General features: G+C 35.8%; 4 protein-coding genes across 4 annotated transcripts; 2 read left to right on the top strand and 2 right to left on the bottom strand.

Moving 5' to 3' along the window:
- Nucleotides 1-184: 184 nt before the first annotated feature.
- On the top strand, nt 185-2,744 carry LOC103872839 (4-coumarate--CoA ligase-like 2). The gene is made up of 5 exons (XM_009151279.3): nt 185-1,759; nt 1,824-1,969; nt 2,043-2,110; nt 2,216-2,318; nt 2,409-2,744. The coding sequence occupies exons 1-5, from the start codon at nt 556-558 to the stop codon at nt 2,520-2,522; spliced, it is 1,635 nt and encodes a 544-aa protein (XP_009149527.2). The 5' UTR covers nt 185-555; the 3' UTR covers nt 2,523-2,744.
- On the bottom strand, nt 2,643-4,704 carry LOC103872840 (auxin-responsive protein SAUR62). Its single transcript, XM_033274029.1, has one exon. The coding sequence runs from the start codon at nt 3,187-3,189 to the stop codon at nt 2,734-2,736; it is 456 nt and encodes a 151-aa protein (XP_033129920.1). The 5' UTR covers nt 3,190-4,704; the 3' UTR covers nt 2,643-2,733.
- A 246-nt stretch (nt 4,705-4,950) lies between these two features.
- On the bottom strand, nt 4,951-6,485 carry LOC103872838. Its single transcript, XM_009151278.3, has 2 exons — nt 6,239-6,485; nt 4,951-5,511 (listed from the first exon to the last, which is right to left on the bottom strand). The coding sequence occupies exons 1-2, from the start codon at nt 6,349-6,351 to the stop codon at nt 5,304-5,306; spliced, it is 321 nt and encodes a 106-aa protein (XP_009149526.1). The 5' UTR covers nt 6,352-6,485; the 3' UTR covers nt 4,951-5,303.
- A 5,998-nt stretch (nt 6,486-12,483) lies between these two features.
- On the top strand, nt 12,484-14,113 carry LOC103872837 (dehydrin ERD10). The gene is made up of 2 exons (XM_009151277.3): nt 12,484-12,983; nt 13,480-14,113. The coding sequence occupies exons 1-2, from the start codon at nt 12,606-12,608 to the stop codon at nt 13,915-13,917; spliced, it is 816 nt and encodes a 271-aa protein (XP_009149525.1). The 5' UTR covers nt 12,484-12,605; the 3' UTR covers nt 13,918-14,113.
- Nucleotides 14,114-14,646: the final 533 nt, after the last annotated feature.

Genomic DNA, 14,646 nt, shown 5'->3' with positions numbered 1-14,646 from the left:
TATTACAAGAATAGTATATATATATATATATTGCTCTGTATAAGATCATATGATCAATCTTGTCATTTGTCAAGGTCGAGTCGGACAAGTAGAATCCTAAATATTAAAATATGATCACTTTATTTGATAATTTGCAACCAACTATGTATTAGTTCAAAAGATAATTCTGTCTGATATAGTGATATATACCAACTACGGTCGGCCACGATATGTTTATGCACGAGCCTAAATCGATTAAACAAAAGAATTCTAAGTGAATGATTAGCAATTTTTTTTTAAATGAATAGATCTACAACGGAACTCGTTTAGAAAATAATTTAGCTCAGTCTCTAGACAACTGAGGATGAAGATGAGCAACAGACTTTTATTTCTGGAGCGCGACGAGGCCCAAGATATAACGGGCCAATGAATCAAAAACATGTATAGTTAAGTGGGCTTTTACGGTTACGTAAGTTATGGGTCAGGAGTTACCTAACATAACTTCCATCCCCTAACGACCAATACGATACAACCAAAGTGACGGTTACGCACGGCGGCGAAACAGGATCCAAAACGATGGCGATAGATCGGAAAAATGGTTTCTGCGACTCAACCTCCACTTTCCACAGCAAACGCGAACCAATGTCTCTCCCGCCAAACCAACAACTTGACGTCACATCTTTCATTGCATCACAGCCTCACCGCGGTAAAACCGCATTCGTCGACGCCGTCACAGGTCGTCGCCTCGGCTTCTCCGAGCTCTGGCTCGGCGTCGAGAGAGTCGCGTCTTGCCTTTACGCATTAGGCGTTCGCAAGGGCAATGTCGTCATTATAATCTCCCCAAACTCCATCCTCTTCCCCATCGTCTCCCTCTCCGTAATGTCACTCGGCGCCGTCATCACCACGGCGAATCCGATCAGCACTCCCGGCGAAATCTCGAACCAGATCGGAGACTCGCGTCCCGTCCTCGCCTTCACCACGCGCCAGCTCGTCTCCAAGCTGACGAACTCGAATCTCCCGGTGGTTCTCATGGACGAGAACCGCGTGGCGTCTTCCGGCGGAGGAGAGCGGGCCAAGATAGTCGGGAGCTTGGAGGAGATGATGGAGACGGAGGCGAGCGAGTCGCGAGTGAAGCAGCGAGTTAACCAGGACGATGTAGCGGCTCTGTTATACTCATCAGGCACGACGGGGAAGAGCAAAGGAGTAATGCTGACTCACCGTAATTTAATAGCTTTGGTACAAGCGTACCGAGCCCGGTTCGGTTTAGAGCAGCGAACCGTCTGCACGATCCCAATGTGCCACATATTCAGCTTCGGCGGTTTCGCGACGAGCTTGATCGCGTTAGGGTGGACGATCGTGGTTCTTCCCAAGTTCGAGATGGATCAGCTTCTCTCCGCCGTGGAGATTCACCGTCCTTCGCATCTCTCTCTCGTCCCGCCGATTTTGGTAGCCATGGTTAACGGAGCAGAGGAGATTAATTCGAAGTACGACTTGAGCTCGTTGCAGACCGTCGTGGTCGGAGGAGCTCCTCTGAGCAGAGAGGTGACGGAGAAGTTCGTTGAGAGATACAGTAACGTTAGGGTTCTGCAAGGCTATGGCTTGACCGAGACGGCGGCTATAGTTGCTTCTATGTTTACTAAAGAGGAGACGGAGAGGTACGGTTCCTCTGGTCTGCTTGCTCCGAATGTGGAGGGTAAGATTGTGGATCCGGATACGGGTCGGGTCTTGGGGGTAGATCGAACCGGGGAGCTCTGGCTTCGGAGTCCTACCGTTATGAAAGGTGTTTTTTTTTTGGTTTTTTGGTTTTGGTATGTAACTGTTTTGAGTTGTTTTTTTTTTAAAAGGTTATTTCAAGAACGAAGAAGCTACTGCTTCTACTATTGATTCAGAAGGATGGTTGAAGACTGGAGATTTGTGTTACATTGACAGTGAAGGTTTTGTCTTTGTTGTTGATAGATTAAAGGAGCTTATCAAATGCAATGGTTATCAGGTAACAAACAAAAATCTTTCTTAATGTGTGGATCATCTTTTGTAAAGTTGGTGGGTTTGGTAATGTTTGTTAGGTTGCTCCAGCTGAACTTGAAGCATTGTTGCTTGCTCATCCAGAGATTGCTGATGCAGCAGTAATACCGTGAGGACTTGCTTTTTTAACATGACGCATCACTAAATTCTTCTCTTTTTAATGAATCCTTTTTTGCTGTAGCTCTTTACTTTTTCTTTCTTGTATTTTTTGAAGCATCCCTGAAATGAAAGCTGGGCAATATCCAATGGCATATATCGTAAGAACAGCTGGAAGTAACTTATCCGAAAGTGAAATCATGAGTTTCGTAGCAAAACAGGTTTTTTTCCAACCAATGCAGATCATGTTTTAGTTACTAATTCAACTGTGGTTCCTTATATTTATTCTGAGTTTTGTTTTGATTGCTTAGGTATCTCCATATAAGAGGATACGTAAGGTCACGTTTTTGGCTTCAATCCCTAAGAATCCTTCTGGCAAAATTTTAAGAAGAGAACTTATAAAGCTCACAACCTCGAAGCTCTAGCAACCACCCTTATCTTACACTTCACCGTTAGTTAACTCATTTATTTGGTTAACCGATTAATTGACTTCTCTTACAGAAATCTCTGTCAAAACTGAATATTGATTTAGCAAACTGCAAGGCTTATACAGAATCTCTGTTTCTCTATATATATATATGTACAAACAGAAATAAACTTTCTTTGTAAAAGCGTTCTCCACAACGCATAAAAGTGTTAAAAAACTAGAGACTGAAGCTTGGTCTGATCATGGGCTGCGTTGCAGCGAAAGAGAGGGAAGAAATATGAAACCGATGAAGCTTCTTTGCATGACACATCATGGTTCTTCTTCTTCACATCATCATCATCACCACCATGGCTAGACAAACTCTTCATTCTGAGCAACATGAGGATGTGATCCATCAAAGCTCCATCGCAAGGAACCTTTAAAGGGCCACAAATTGTGGAACCGAACTCTTCCTCCGCCATCTCCAGTAAGACCTGAACGATTGGATGTTTCAGATAATCCAACGGCAAAACAAACCTTTTGCCTTCTCTGGTGTACACAGAGAAGTGTCCTTTCTTACACTTCCTCCACTTCTCCATCATATTGGTGAGTCTATGACTCTTGCAAGATCCTTTCTTCATATGTTTCGACTCTGATCTCTCTGCTCTTTGATCTGTTACCAACATAATACCGTTGTGTACTGTTTGTTAGTCTGTTACTGTCTGAAACTATACCTTCCTCTCTCTCCATGTATATATACTACAAAACGTGATTAGTGTTTGTGGTAGCTTGTGATGTGGCCACAAAGAAGGATTAAGAATGTGTGGAAGGTGTAAGGTAGCCGTGTGATTCCGTCATTATTTAGGTTAAAAATATTTTGTTCGGGTTAAAAAGATTAAAAATATATCTTGTGCCCAATTTTTTTTTTTTCATGTATTTTATGGTCTTGCATCTTTAAGCATAAACAATAACTTTCTTGGAAGAAATGAGAGACAAATCTTAAAATATGGAAAAACAATATATAGTTAAATAATATATATAAGTTATAACAAATTAAACAAAAGATCGTCCTATAAAACTAATAAAAATATATGGAGAGTGCCTTTTGATAAGCTATTTTATCAACTGATTATTATTACTCGCAAAAATAATACTATAACCATTTGTGTGTTGAGAATTTTGTTTTCATTTTAGAACTTGGTGAGAAGAAAAAGTTGGACACTGTATTAATAATTTTAATTACGAGTGGCAAAACCACATTTACATAATTTTGAGACCACAAAGTATTAGTTTGTGAGAAGGTAAAAGGAGATGTGGTGGCGAAAACAGAGCATGTGAGATGTGACCGGTTAGAGCAAATTGCTGCTGCTTTTTCCACATATTCACGTCCTCAACTTCACTATTTTTCACTTTCTTGTGTATCTATCTCCCTTGTTTTAATTTCTTCTTGTCTTTTTCCCCCAAGTCACATGAAATCCTACAAGCCTTCACTTTTCAACTATGAAGTTACACCGTTATAACTTCTATTTGGTGCATCTTAATCTTTTGTGGTCCTTATTGATGAAGCTTGAACCTCAAATTTCATGACGGGTAAATGGACATGACGAGAGAATCATATGACGCTTGGCCCATTATTAGGAAAATCATATGGGATTGGCCCATTATTATGAATCCATATGGTGCTTGGCTCAGTTAGTTACACCACACTCCATCCATACGCCTAATGTTTGAAGAGAACTCGGAGGATGAAAGGAGCCCTCTGGAGACGTGTCTCCAACAACTTATTGTATTGTTTTATTGTATTGTTTCACGATCACTAAACCGAGTCAAAACCCGAAACTAGGCCTGGGCGTTCGGTGGTCTGTTCGGTTTCGGTCCGAGAGATTCGGATTTTCGGACTTTCGGTGTTATGCTCATAAATACCATTCGGCTTTTACTAATTATCAGATCGGGTTCGATTCGGTTAGGTTCGGATTGAATTTAACCAATGTTTAAAATCGTACAGAAATATATTTTAAAAAACTTCGAAAATTGATTAAATTTTTTTAAAATATATAAATTATTTATAAATCTAATTAAAAAATAGTTAAACTATCTAAGTTAACTAAAAAATATTCAAATAAAACAAACTACAAAAATATTTTGAATACTCTAAAATATCTAAATCACCTAAATATATATAAAAACATTAACATATTTAACTAATTTCGGATATCTTCAGATCCTAATTCGAATTTCGGTTCGGTTCGGGTTATAACCAAAGTCCAAAGTAGTAAGCTTATAAGTCCCATTCGGATATTTCTGTAAAACAGTTCAGATTCAGTTTCGGTGTTTCCGGTTCGGGTTAAGGTCGATACTTCAGGTTGAGTTAAAAACGCCCAGACCTACCCGAAACCAAACAAAACAAAAAAACAAGAACAAAACTAATCTCCGTGGTCCACTGGAAATCAAATAATGCAAGCTTGATATTATGATTCTCATGTCTGAATTTCACAACCACAATTACACATGAAACATAACTCTTTAATTTTCAACACATTATTTTCCCTGAACAAAAGCCAAAATGCTAATCAGAAGAAAAATGATTGTCAGACACTAACAACCCTAAAGCCTAAGATTGCCGGGCTCAGTCACCCTGACATGACTCAAAGCTCTAAATCTCCATGCCGTAAGTCTAACTGTCGTCTTCATCATCCGTTAAACTAAACGCGCAATTGGATGATCAGCAGGGTGAACCAGGAGGTGAGTTTTGTGAAGAAAGAAAAAAGAGTAGCAACTTCTCATATGGTTTGGTGTTTCTTTACATAGAAAGTGGAAGAAGCATCCTTCGCTTCTTCTTCCTGGCCGATCTCACCTGCTTGGTGACCTTCATGCAAACAAGTAGTAGCAAAGTGACACATACCAAGATGAAGGCGAGTTGCAATCGTTTGAAGTACAAGGAAACGGCTGAGAATACTAAGAAGGCTAAGATGACTAGCTCCCAGATGACAAAGACTACAACATCCACCCTGCCTCAAACCAAATAGCAGCTTATTAATAACGTGTAACTCATGAAGATGTACGCATTCGTAAGTTCAAAAAAAAAAAAAAACTCAAACAGCTTATGACTCAATCATGATTGTAAGAGATAAGGAAGGAAATTTCGACCAGCTTAACATCATATAAAAATGAGACTGAATCTCGATAGAGAACCATGTCACTTCTGTTATTTGATAGCCAAGAACATGGCACGTACTGGTTAGAGGAATCAATAAACACATAGATGCATTACTCTGTATATGAATTCTACATTGGTTACTATCAAACACAATCATACCAAGAGTGGTAGCGATAATAATATCGAATTGAAACTGAATACTCTTATAAACACCCTAAAACACGAAGACCTATTGCAAAACTAGCTTAATCTTTGCTGAAACGACAATATCATTAAGGTCACAGTGCAGGTGACCTTGACGTATAGCACATACTAATCAAAACAACTGCTGGAGCCACAATCGTATTGGATCCATGCTGTGAATATAGCGTAACATAGGGGATGATGTTGAATTGAATATAACTAACACTGTATTATACGATCATCTGAGCATAATTTTGACGAGTTTCGTTTATATTCCCGGAAACCGAATCGAAATTCTCGAGAACTTAGGCAGGTACTAGAGCTAATATCAAACGAAGAACCAAAAACAAATGCAGAGATCTCGGATCTTACGAAACGGAATAAACATCTCTCACCTAGACGAAGAAAAGCTCGAGGTTGAGGAGAAGAAGGAGACCGACGCCCAATCGTGCTTCGATCGAATCTGGTATTCCCTCAGCTGCTCCGCTAGATTCGATCTTGTTATCATCGCTTCGCTCCACCCAAAGATCCTCCTCTTCTCACTCGATTGAAGATCGATTCGAAAATTGATGAATCCAACAACTCTTGTGGATTCAAAAATCTTCGGAGATGAAATTTCAAGGTTGTTTGTTCGTTAGCGTCTCTCTCCTCTTCTTCCTTTTCCCCTCCTCGATCTCGCTGTCAAATATCGCGGGTCGGGTTATAACTTCCCGGTGCAGGATTTGACCCGACCCGAGTGGAGAAAGCCCATGTTAGCGTAATGAGTACATGATGTGTTACGCCAAACAATGCATTGGGCCTTTCGAGATCTCACGAAACTAACAGAAACAAAATATAGAAACTTGAGTTTTTTTGTTTGTTGATGGAAACATTGCCGTGTACGCAAGTGTATAGAGTTTGATCATTTGTGTTTTACTCAATAAAATTGTTTTGTCTCTAGGGTACATTTCTCTCTTTATACTCAATAATATGAATTCCAAAGGATAATTGTGTGTGTTTGATGTTGTATAATTTTATAGTAGATAGTTGTGATGCATCTAATTCTATTCAAACTCAAGTACAAAATAATATTTGTTGATTTTTAAGTTGACTCTTACACATTTTCAATTTTTTAATTAATACTAAGCACTTCTTTTAATATATTTTTAATTAATTCAACTTTTATTACAGAAGTACAAAATAAAACTTGCCTATTTTAATTGTTTTATTATATTTTACATTTCTTTTTACATTTTTCACACTATTTCATTAATTGTATTTCATTTTTTCACCATTTTTTACTTGTTAACCTTAATAATTTCGCAAGTTTAAATGAAATTGTTCTATTCGTGACGAGAATTCAAATCGGTTAACAAAAAAAAAATATTTCTTTATAAAATTAGTTAGATATGGGCATTCAGTTACACATTTGAGTAAATGTCGGTTTTTCGGGTATTAATTTTTTTGAATTTTAAAATTAAACTATGTTTGAATATAATAAATTTCTAGATGAGGTTCATTTGATTCTTCTATGTTCAGGTAGGTTCCTAAAAACCTAGAACTAGACAAATAATCTATGTGTTTGAAAATGTTACTACCCCATTTATAGAAATAAAACTAAACCCTTGCGCCCAAAAATCAAAATCAACTCTAGTTAATCTTTAAACATACAGTCATAAAATTATCTAGGGAAATTGCCACAAATAGCACATTCATAGTACCACTTTTCATGTTTACACTAATCACTTTTACACTCACTTTTAATGAAGGATAAAAGACAATTATATCCTTAGAGTTAACTAATCTAGACTTAGGGTTTAGAGTTAAGGAGTGGGGTAGGGATTTTTGAATGTGAAATTTAGGATTCTAATAAATATATAAATAAATACTTAAAAATACATAAATTTTTTTAAAAAATAGTTTCAAACATAATTTTCGTTTTTCAAAAAAAAATTTGAAAAAAGTTCGGAAAAAAATTCGAAAAAAAAATTTTATAAAAAAATAATAAAAAAGTTCAAATTTGAAAAAGTATAATTCGAAAACATAAAAAAAGATTTTACTTTTTTTTTATATTTTTTATATTTTTATTTTTTATTTATTTTTTTTATTTAAATAATGATTTATTATATATATATGACAAGGGCATAATAGTCTTTTAAACTTAATGAAGAATGCATTTTTGAAAATGTCTCCTTAGTGGTGGTAAAAATGAAAAGTGGTACCATGAAAGTGGTAAACATGTAATTTTCCTTATTATCTACTCATTCAAGAGTTTCATGAGTAGCTGTGGTTTTGGTTTTTTTTATTCAAACCAAATATATCTCTGATCCTTCTTCTAGTTTGATTATTCTTAATTTATTCTTAAAACATTTTGACTTGGTGCACTGAATTATTTGTGTTGCGATCAACTTAACTAATTAAATAATAACTAGGTGATAACCCGCGCCTTGCGCGGAGTAAAATTATTAATTTTAATATTTATAAGATAAGAAGATATTAGATCTGTTTAGTGTGGACATCGATTTGGTTTTAGGTTGGATTTTTTTAGATTTAACTCTTTTAAAATATAACAACCATTCGGAAGCTGTATTTATTTTGGTTTGTTCAATTAAACTGATTTTTTCGTTTTTCTTTCTTTCAGTGATAGATATGTAGTTGGAATATATATCGATTATTGCAAACTTTATGTAAAAAACTTGATATCTTACCTGATACAATCAGTTAGATTTAATGCGACCATCTTCATTTTTTAAATAAATATATAATAAATATCTTAAGCAATCATTAATTGAAAGATACATTATTCTTCTATAGAATTCGGTGTAGAAAATCCTCCATCGAAAATTCATAGGCTTCAGTATATGAGTGTTTCAAACTTATTATATTATCAATAGCTAATAAATAAGGACCACATACTATAAGTTATAAAAAATAGAAAATTCAAAGTTTTTATTAAGTGATCAGAAAAATTCACCAGCATCATCGTAAATATTGTCAAAATTTTAAAATAATTTTGATTATTATTTAAGTCAACCTCAGAGTGGTATTGCCGGCTTTTGTATCTTTTAATGTGACAATGTTGACATTAACAACCATTATAAACGTTAGCATGTTCTTACTTCTTAAAGCTTATCCAAAAACCTTCTTTCTCATTATGTTAAAAGGACTTACCGGATCGATGGGTCAGTGGATCGACCGCGGGTGAATCTTGGGTTAATAAATGAATTAATTTTATTATATAATATTATATTAGCTATGAAAATAAAAATATAAAAACTATAGTTTGATATTTTCTAAATGTATTTAAAACATAAAATAATAGTTTGGATATGTATATATTTTATGTTTAAAAGGTATTTAGAAAATACTTAACTTTAGTTTTGATATTTTTATTTTCATTTTACCTACAAAATATCAAAAAATAGTTTAGACTACTTAAAATTTTCTGTAACAAAGTAAAAGTTATGACATCTAAAAAAATTTAAGATATAAAAATCATAAATATTTATATTTCTAATTTGAATAATAAATTAAACTTCAAATTTAAAATAAACTCAAAGTGAAAGATCATTGTAATAAATTGTCAATAACGGAAATAAACTAACACCAAATCACATCAACTAATTTTGGTTTTCTTTACCATCGTTCACTTCATTTTCTTCAGGTGACATAATGAAATCTTCATCAAAATTTAAAAATCACAAATATAAAACTGAAAAGGGAAAACCTTACTTTTTTTTTGTCAGCACCTAACTTCTTAATTTGAAACTTAGAATATATTTCGGGCAGCACACTACGATAACAGAAAGTTACATTTCGGCCATCACACTACGATATACGTATATTGCCATAAACAGATTATATTAGTTGATTATCATATATTTTTTGCCTTGGCCAGCAACCAACGAATTGGTTATATTCGCAGATTTCAATTGATTTTCCAACTCGGAACCAACCAGTTCGGTTCATTAATTCAATTAAAATCGCTATAGCTACAATATCTACGTTATGTTAAACTCTTTCTTATACAGAGTTCTCACGTAACAAACTAATGGGACGTTGAATATAGTACAACAAATCCCTTATAAGAGAAAAGGAAAAGACGTCATCATCTTCTCCGTTATGTCCTCTTGAGTAACAGATAAATGGATTTCTCTTCTTGGGACGTCGTCATCTTATCTTTCGATCACTCCTATTGGGATTCTCCATACTCCTCTATAGTCTTTATATCGCAAGCATGCACATAGATTGACACATTGAAGAACAAAGTTATGTGAGAAGAAGAAGTCACGTTGAAGAACAATATTAGAGAGAGTGATGATACTCTTTATAGTTCATTTAATCTCATAGTATGTGCATTCTTCTCACGAGTGTAAGTATCACTATGGCCAAGGTTTATGACCTTATATCATGATGCGTCATGTAATTGGTAGACAGAGTAATCGCCGTCGAGCACATTATATCATCAATAACCCCGCGGATATCATGATGCATCATGTCTTCAATGTGTTATGCAGTGGGGAGCTTCGCAATGTGTCATGCAGTGGGGAGCTTCAATGTATTATGCAGTGGGGAGCCGTCAAACACATTATATCATGGTGCTTCATGTCTTTGCGCAGCCCTCCGAAGAACGACACACTGTAACCGTCCAGCGATTTCGCAGAACGTCTCAAATCAGACGTTGGAGAAGTTATCCACCTAAACCCCATCGATGTGCACGGACGCGCCACGACCGACGATGGTCTTCAAAGTGTTACTCAAGAGGACAGAATGGAGTTCATGATGTCGTGTGTCGTTGGAACATGATACAGATTTTTCTCGTCTTCAAAGTGTTCCTGATGTGTTCTTCTTTCAGATGAATGGTCATGTCTCGTCTGAAGATGAGAGAGCGGCTCGTCTTCAACCCCGGCGTGTCTAAACGTTCCGAGCTTCGGGGTCACTTGGTCGTCGTTTCCTAAGTCGGTCTCCACGTAGAACTTCGAAGGTTTCTTTGAAAACCTTACGTTTGAAGTAATAGGTGCTTAAGAATGAAGAAGATAAAACTCCCCGCTTTGCGATTCCCGTTAGAAGTCTAAAACATTACTTGGTTACTTTTTTTTGTAGAATAAGGAAACTCTTTAAGAATTCGCTTATAGAGGAAGCAAATAAGGAAACTTATTTGTGAGAGTGTCTCTCCAATAGACACGTGTCCAACTTGGTGTGAAAGCATTAACTCCAATGCTCCTCTTTTAATATATAAGGGATTCCCCAAATTAGTAACGAAAACGATTGCTTCGTTTGGTATGTGTCGGTATAGTACTAGTAACCACCCTAATGATGCCTAAAATACAAAATTCGGTAATGTTACGGGTCGCGTATACATGAAACGTCTCGATTTATATATGGCACGTCGATTTGAATCTTTCAGCCGAACACGATTCATAATTTAATTATTTGTAGCAGATTCCAGAATGGTGCGTTTTCAATGCCCACATCTATTAAAATGATAAAGTTTCGTCCGTAATGGAAATAACCAGAGAAGCCGAAAGTGACACCACAAAATTATAAGTTCAAATGTTCAAAAAAAAAAAAAAAATTATAAGTTCATACATTTAGTTATTTCCCTAAGAAGTTTTTTTAATTTAAATCTTATATCATTTTACTTCAAACCATCATCAAAAATATTATTTATTAATTTTGAAAATGGTATAATACTTAACATTTTATCAAATTTTTAAATATTTACTGCGTCTGAAGGTTTCTAAATCCTTTTTCCATAGTTTAAAAAAAAAAAAAAATCATTTTTCCATGTAACGTCTAAAGGTGAGATTTACTACAAGACTAGTGTCATGTACCTAGCAGCTTCTACCCGACGTGCCCCAATATGTTCAACTGCCCCACATGACCGACATCCATTCCACTAGCCTATCAAAACCGACCTATATCCCAGATGTGGGTCCTTTAAACGCTCTCCGGACACGCGGCTATCATTCATTGGCTTAGACCATGTCTTTCTGCATTATTTTATTTTTATTTTTACGAGTCTTCCATTCACTGACCGTGACCGTTAGTTTTTTTTCTCATCAATTACTTCCTGCCACGAGTCGTGATGGTCATGATGACTAAAATACGATGTTTTTCTGATAAAAACTAAAATACGATGTTAATAGCTTTGGTTATGCAAATTTTTAGACAAAAGTTTTAAACACACAAAGGACAACACATAGAAAAAGGAAAGATTAATGATTCTTTTTAAACAAAATGTAAGAGTTCTATTCACAAACTCTCTAGTTATTTGTCTCTAATCTAATTAATTTAATGTCTTGCAATAAATATATTTTAAAGGATGTACTTCGACCACGTAACTATACTTCGATAATCGATACAGCTCCCCGTAGATAAAAAAAAGTACATGGCTATGCGATATTTTATATTTTGTTGAACTTTTCAGTTTTTCACCAATATATTATTAACATAACCTTTAAATCAATAAAAAGAAATGGATGATCTCATATTCTCATGATTCGCTCATCTACCGACTTAAAGAAAAGAGGTTCATTCTGCAATTTAAGAAAATAATCACCATCCTTTTTCGCTTTATTAAAACAATCAATTAAATGTTTACAGCGTTACCTCCGCGTTGGCCTGGACCCTCTCGCTCACACTATAAAACCCCACTCTCACCTCTCATCACATTCACAATACTCATCACAGCTCTACATCATCATCACCTTAAAAGCAAAGTAAAGCTCTCATTTATATTTTCTGTTTATCTTTTCTCGTTTAACTGTTCAGGCGAAAACTATGGCTGAAGAGTACAAGAACGCTTCGGAGGAGTTCAAGAACGTCCCTGAACACGAGTCGACCCCAAAGGTTGCCACCACGGAGGAACCATCTGCGACGACGGGAGAGGTTAAAGATCGTGGACTGTTTGACTTCTTGGGGAAAAAAGAGGAAGTGAAACCTCAAGAGACGACGACAACGACGACACTTGAGTCAGAGTTTGAGCACAAGGCTCAGGTCTCGGAACCGCCGGCGTTTGTGGCGAAGCACGAAGAAGAGGAAGAGAAGGAGCATAAGCCTACTCTCCTCGAGAAGCTTCACCAGAAGCACGAGGAAGAAGAAGAAGAGAACAAACCTAGTCTCCTCCAAAAGCTTCACCGATCCAACAGCTCTTCCTCTGTAAGTAACGTATACAGTGCTGAGATGATATTTGTGGGGTTTGAAACAATTACTAAACATATGTTTTAATTAATTATTTGGAGGCTGAGTGACACATTTATATTAGACCATCTCCAATGTATTTTGCTATTTTCACCTCTAAAATAGGGGAACTCTATAATAGAGGTGAGATATGCTCCAATGTATTCCCCTAAAATAGCAATCTCTAAAATATAGAGTAAAAAATAGAGGAATGCTATTTCTTCCTCTATAAATAGAGAAAAAAATAGAGATCTCTATTATAGAGGAAGAAATAGAGGTGGGTTGGAGCAATTTCACCTCTAAATGCTATTATAGAGGTGAAAATAGCAATGGGTTGGAGATGCTCTTAACCACTAATATTAGGAACTATGCAAAAATCTGAGTGTGATTTAAAATTATTTATAAAACTTAGATATAGTGTTATACTAGTTATTAGTTAAATCTCTATTAACCCGAGTGTGTTGATTTCTAACAGTCAAGCGATGAAGAAGGAGAAGATGGTGAGAAGAGGAAGAAGGAGAAGAAAAAGATCGCTGAAGAAGATGAGAAAACAAAGGAAGATAGAAAAGAGGTAATGGAGCAGATCAGGGAGAAGTTTCCACACGGAACAAAGACAGAGGATGATACCCCAGTCATCGCCACCCTTCCGGTGAAGGAGGAAACGGTAGAGCATCCGGAGGAGAAGAAAGGACTGATGGAGAAGATCAAGGAGAAGCTTCCAGGTCACAGCGAGAAACCAGAGGATTCTCAAGTGGTCGACACGGCGGCTGCAGTACCAGTGACGGAGAAAACGGCTGAGCATCCAGAAGAGAAGAAAGGACTGATGGAGAAGATCAAAGAGAAGCTCCCAGGTTATCACGCCAAGAGCACTGAAGAGGAGGAGAAGAAGAAAGAAAAGGAGTCCGATGATTAAGAAGGATGAAAGAAAATAATAATGTTGGAGTGGGACATTTGTTGTGTTTCTTTGATGGTTTTCTCTTTAATCTTTATGATGGTCTGTAAGATTTGTGTCTTTCGTTGATTTGCATTTGCACCTCTATGTTGTAATTTCATTATCTCTTTTATAAAGTTTGTATTGTGTTTCTAAGTAACTTTTATGTGTTTAACTCTTCGTATACATTTGGTTCCTAGTTATGGTAACCACATGATCACCTTAGAACCACAAGATTTTCAAATGATGACATATATAATAGGAAAAAGACGTAAAAACAAATACTAAATCCTAACACCATCTAGCAGGAAAAAAACTATACTACGAATTACGAATATTAAACTAGTTCAAATCTGTCCCCATCTGGCTTCTTAAGATCTTGGACATGTAAACCCCACACACACACAAAACTAAAGCAATTATTTCTCAAGAAGTCAAGATGAATCATTGTCAAAATTGATTAGGAAGAAAGAGTAACATGACACAAAAGTGGAAATAATATGATAAAAAGATAGACGACAAACAGTGTAGCGATCAAACTTTAGATGTTTCATAATCAACATTTCATAAAATATTTTTTTTGGGTTGACACATCTTCTCTATTAAAAAAGAAGTACCATTTTCATCTACTACAAAGTAGTCATATTAGAAGTCTAGGTCCATATATTCAAATAATTTTTTTTATTGTTTACATTAGTTTATTTAATATAT

Source organism: Brassica rapa, chromosome A06 (assembly GCF_000309985.2).
Source record: "Brassica rapa cultivar Chiifu-401-42 chromosome A06, CAAS_Brap_v3.01, whole genome shotgun sequence".
Taxonomy (NCBI): domain Eukaryota; kingdom Viridiplantae; phylum Streptophyta; class Magnoliopsida; order Brassicales; family Brassicaceae; genus Brassica; species Brassica rapa.
Note: the sequence above shows the minus strand (reverse complement) of the source record. Positions and strands in the feature narration are given on the sequence as shown.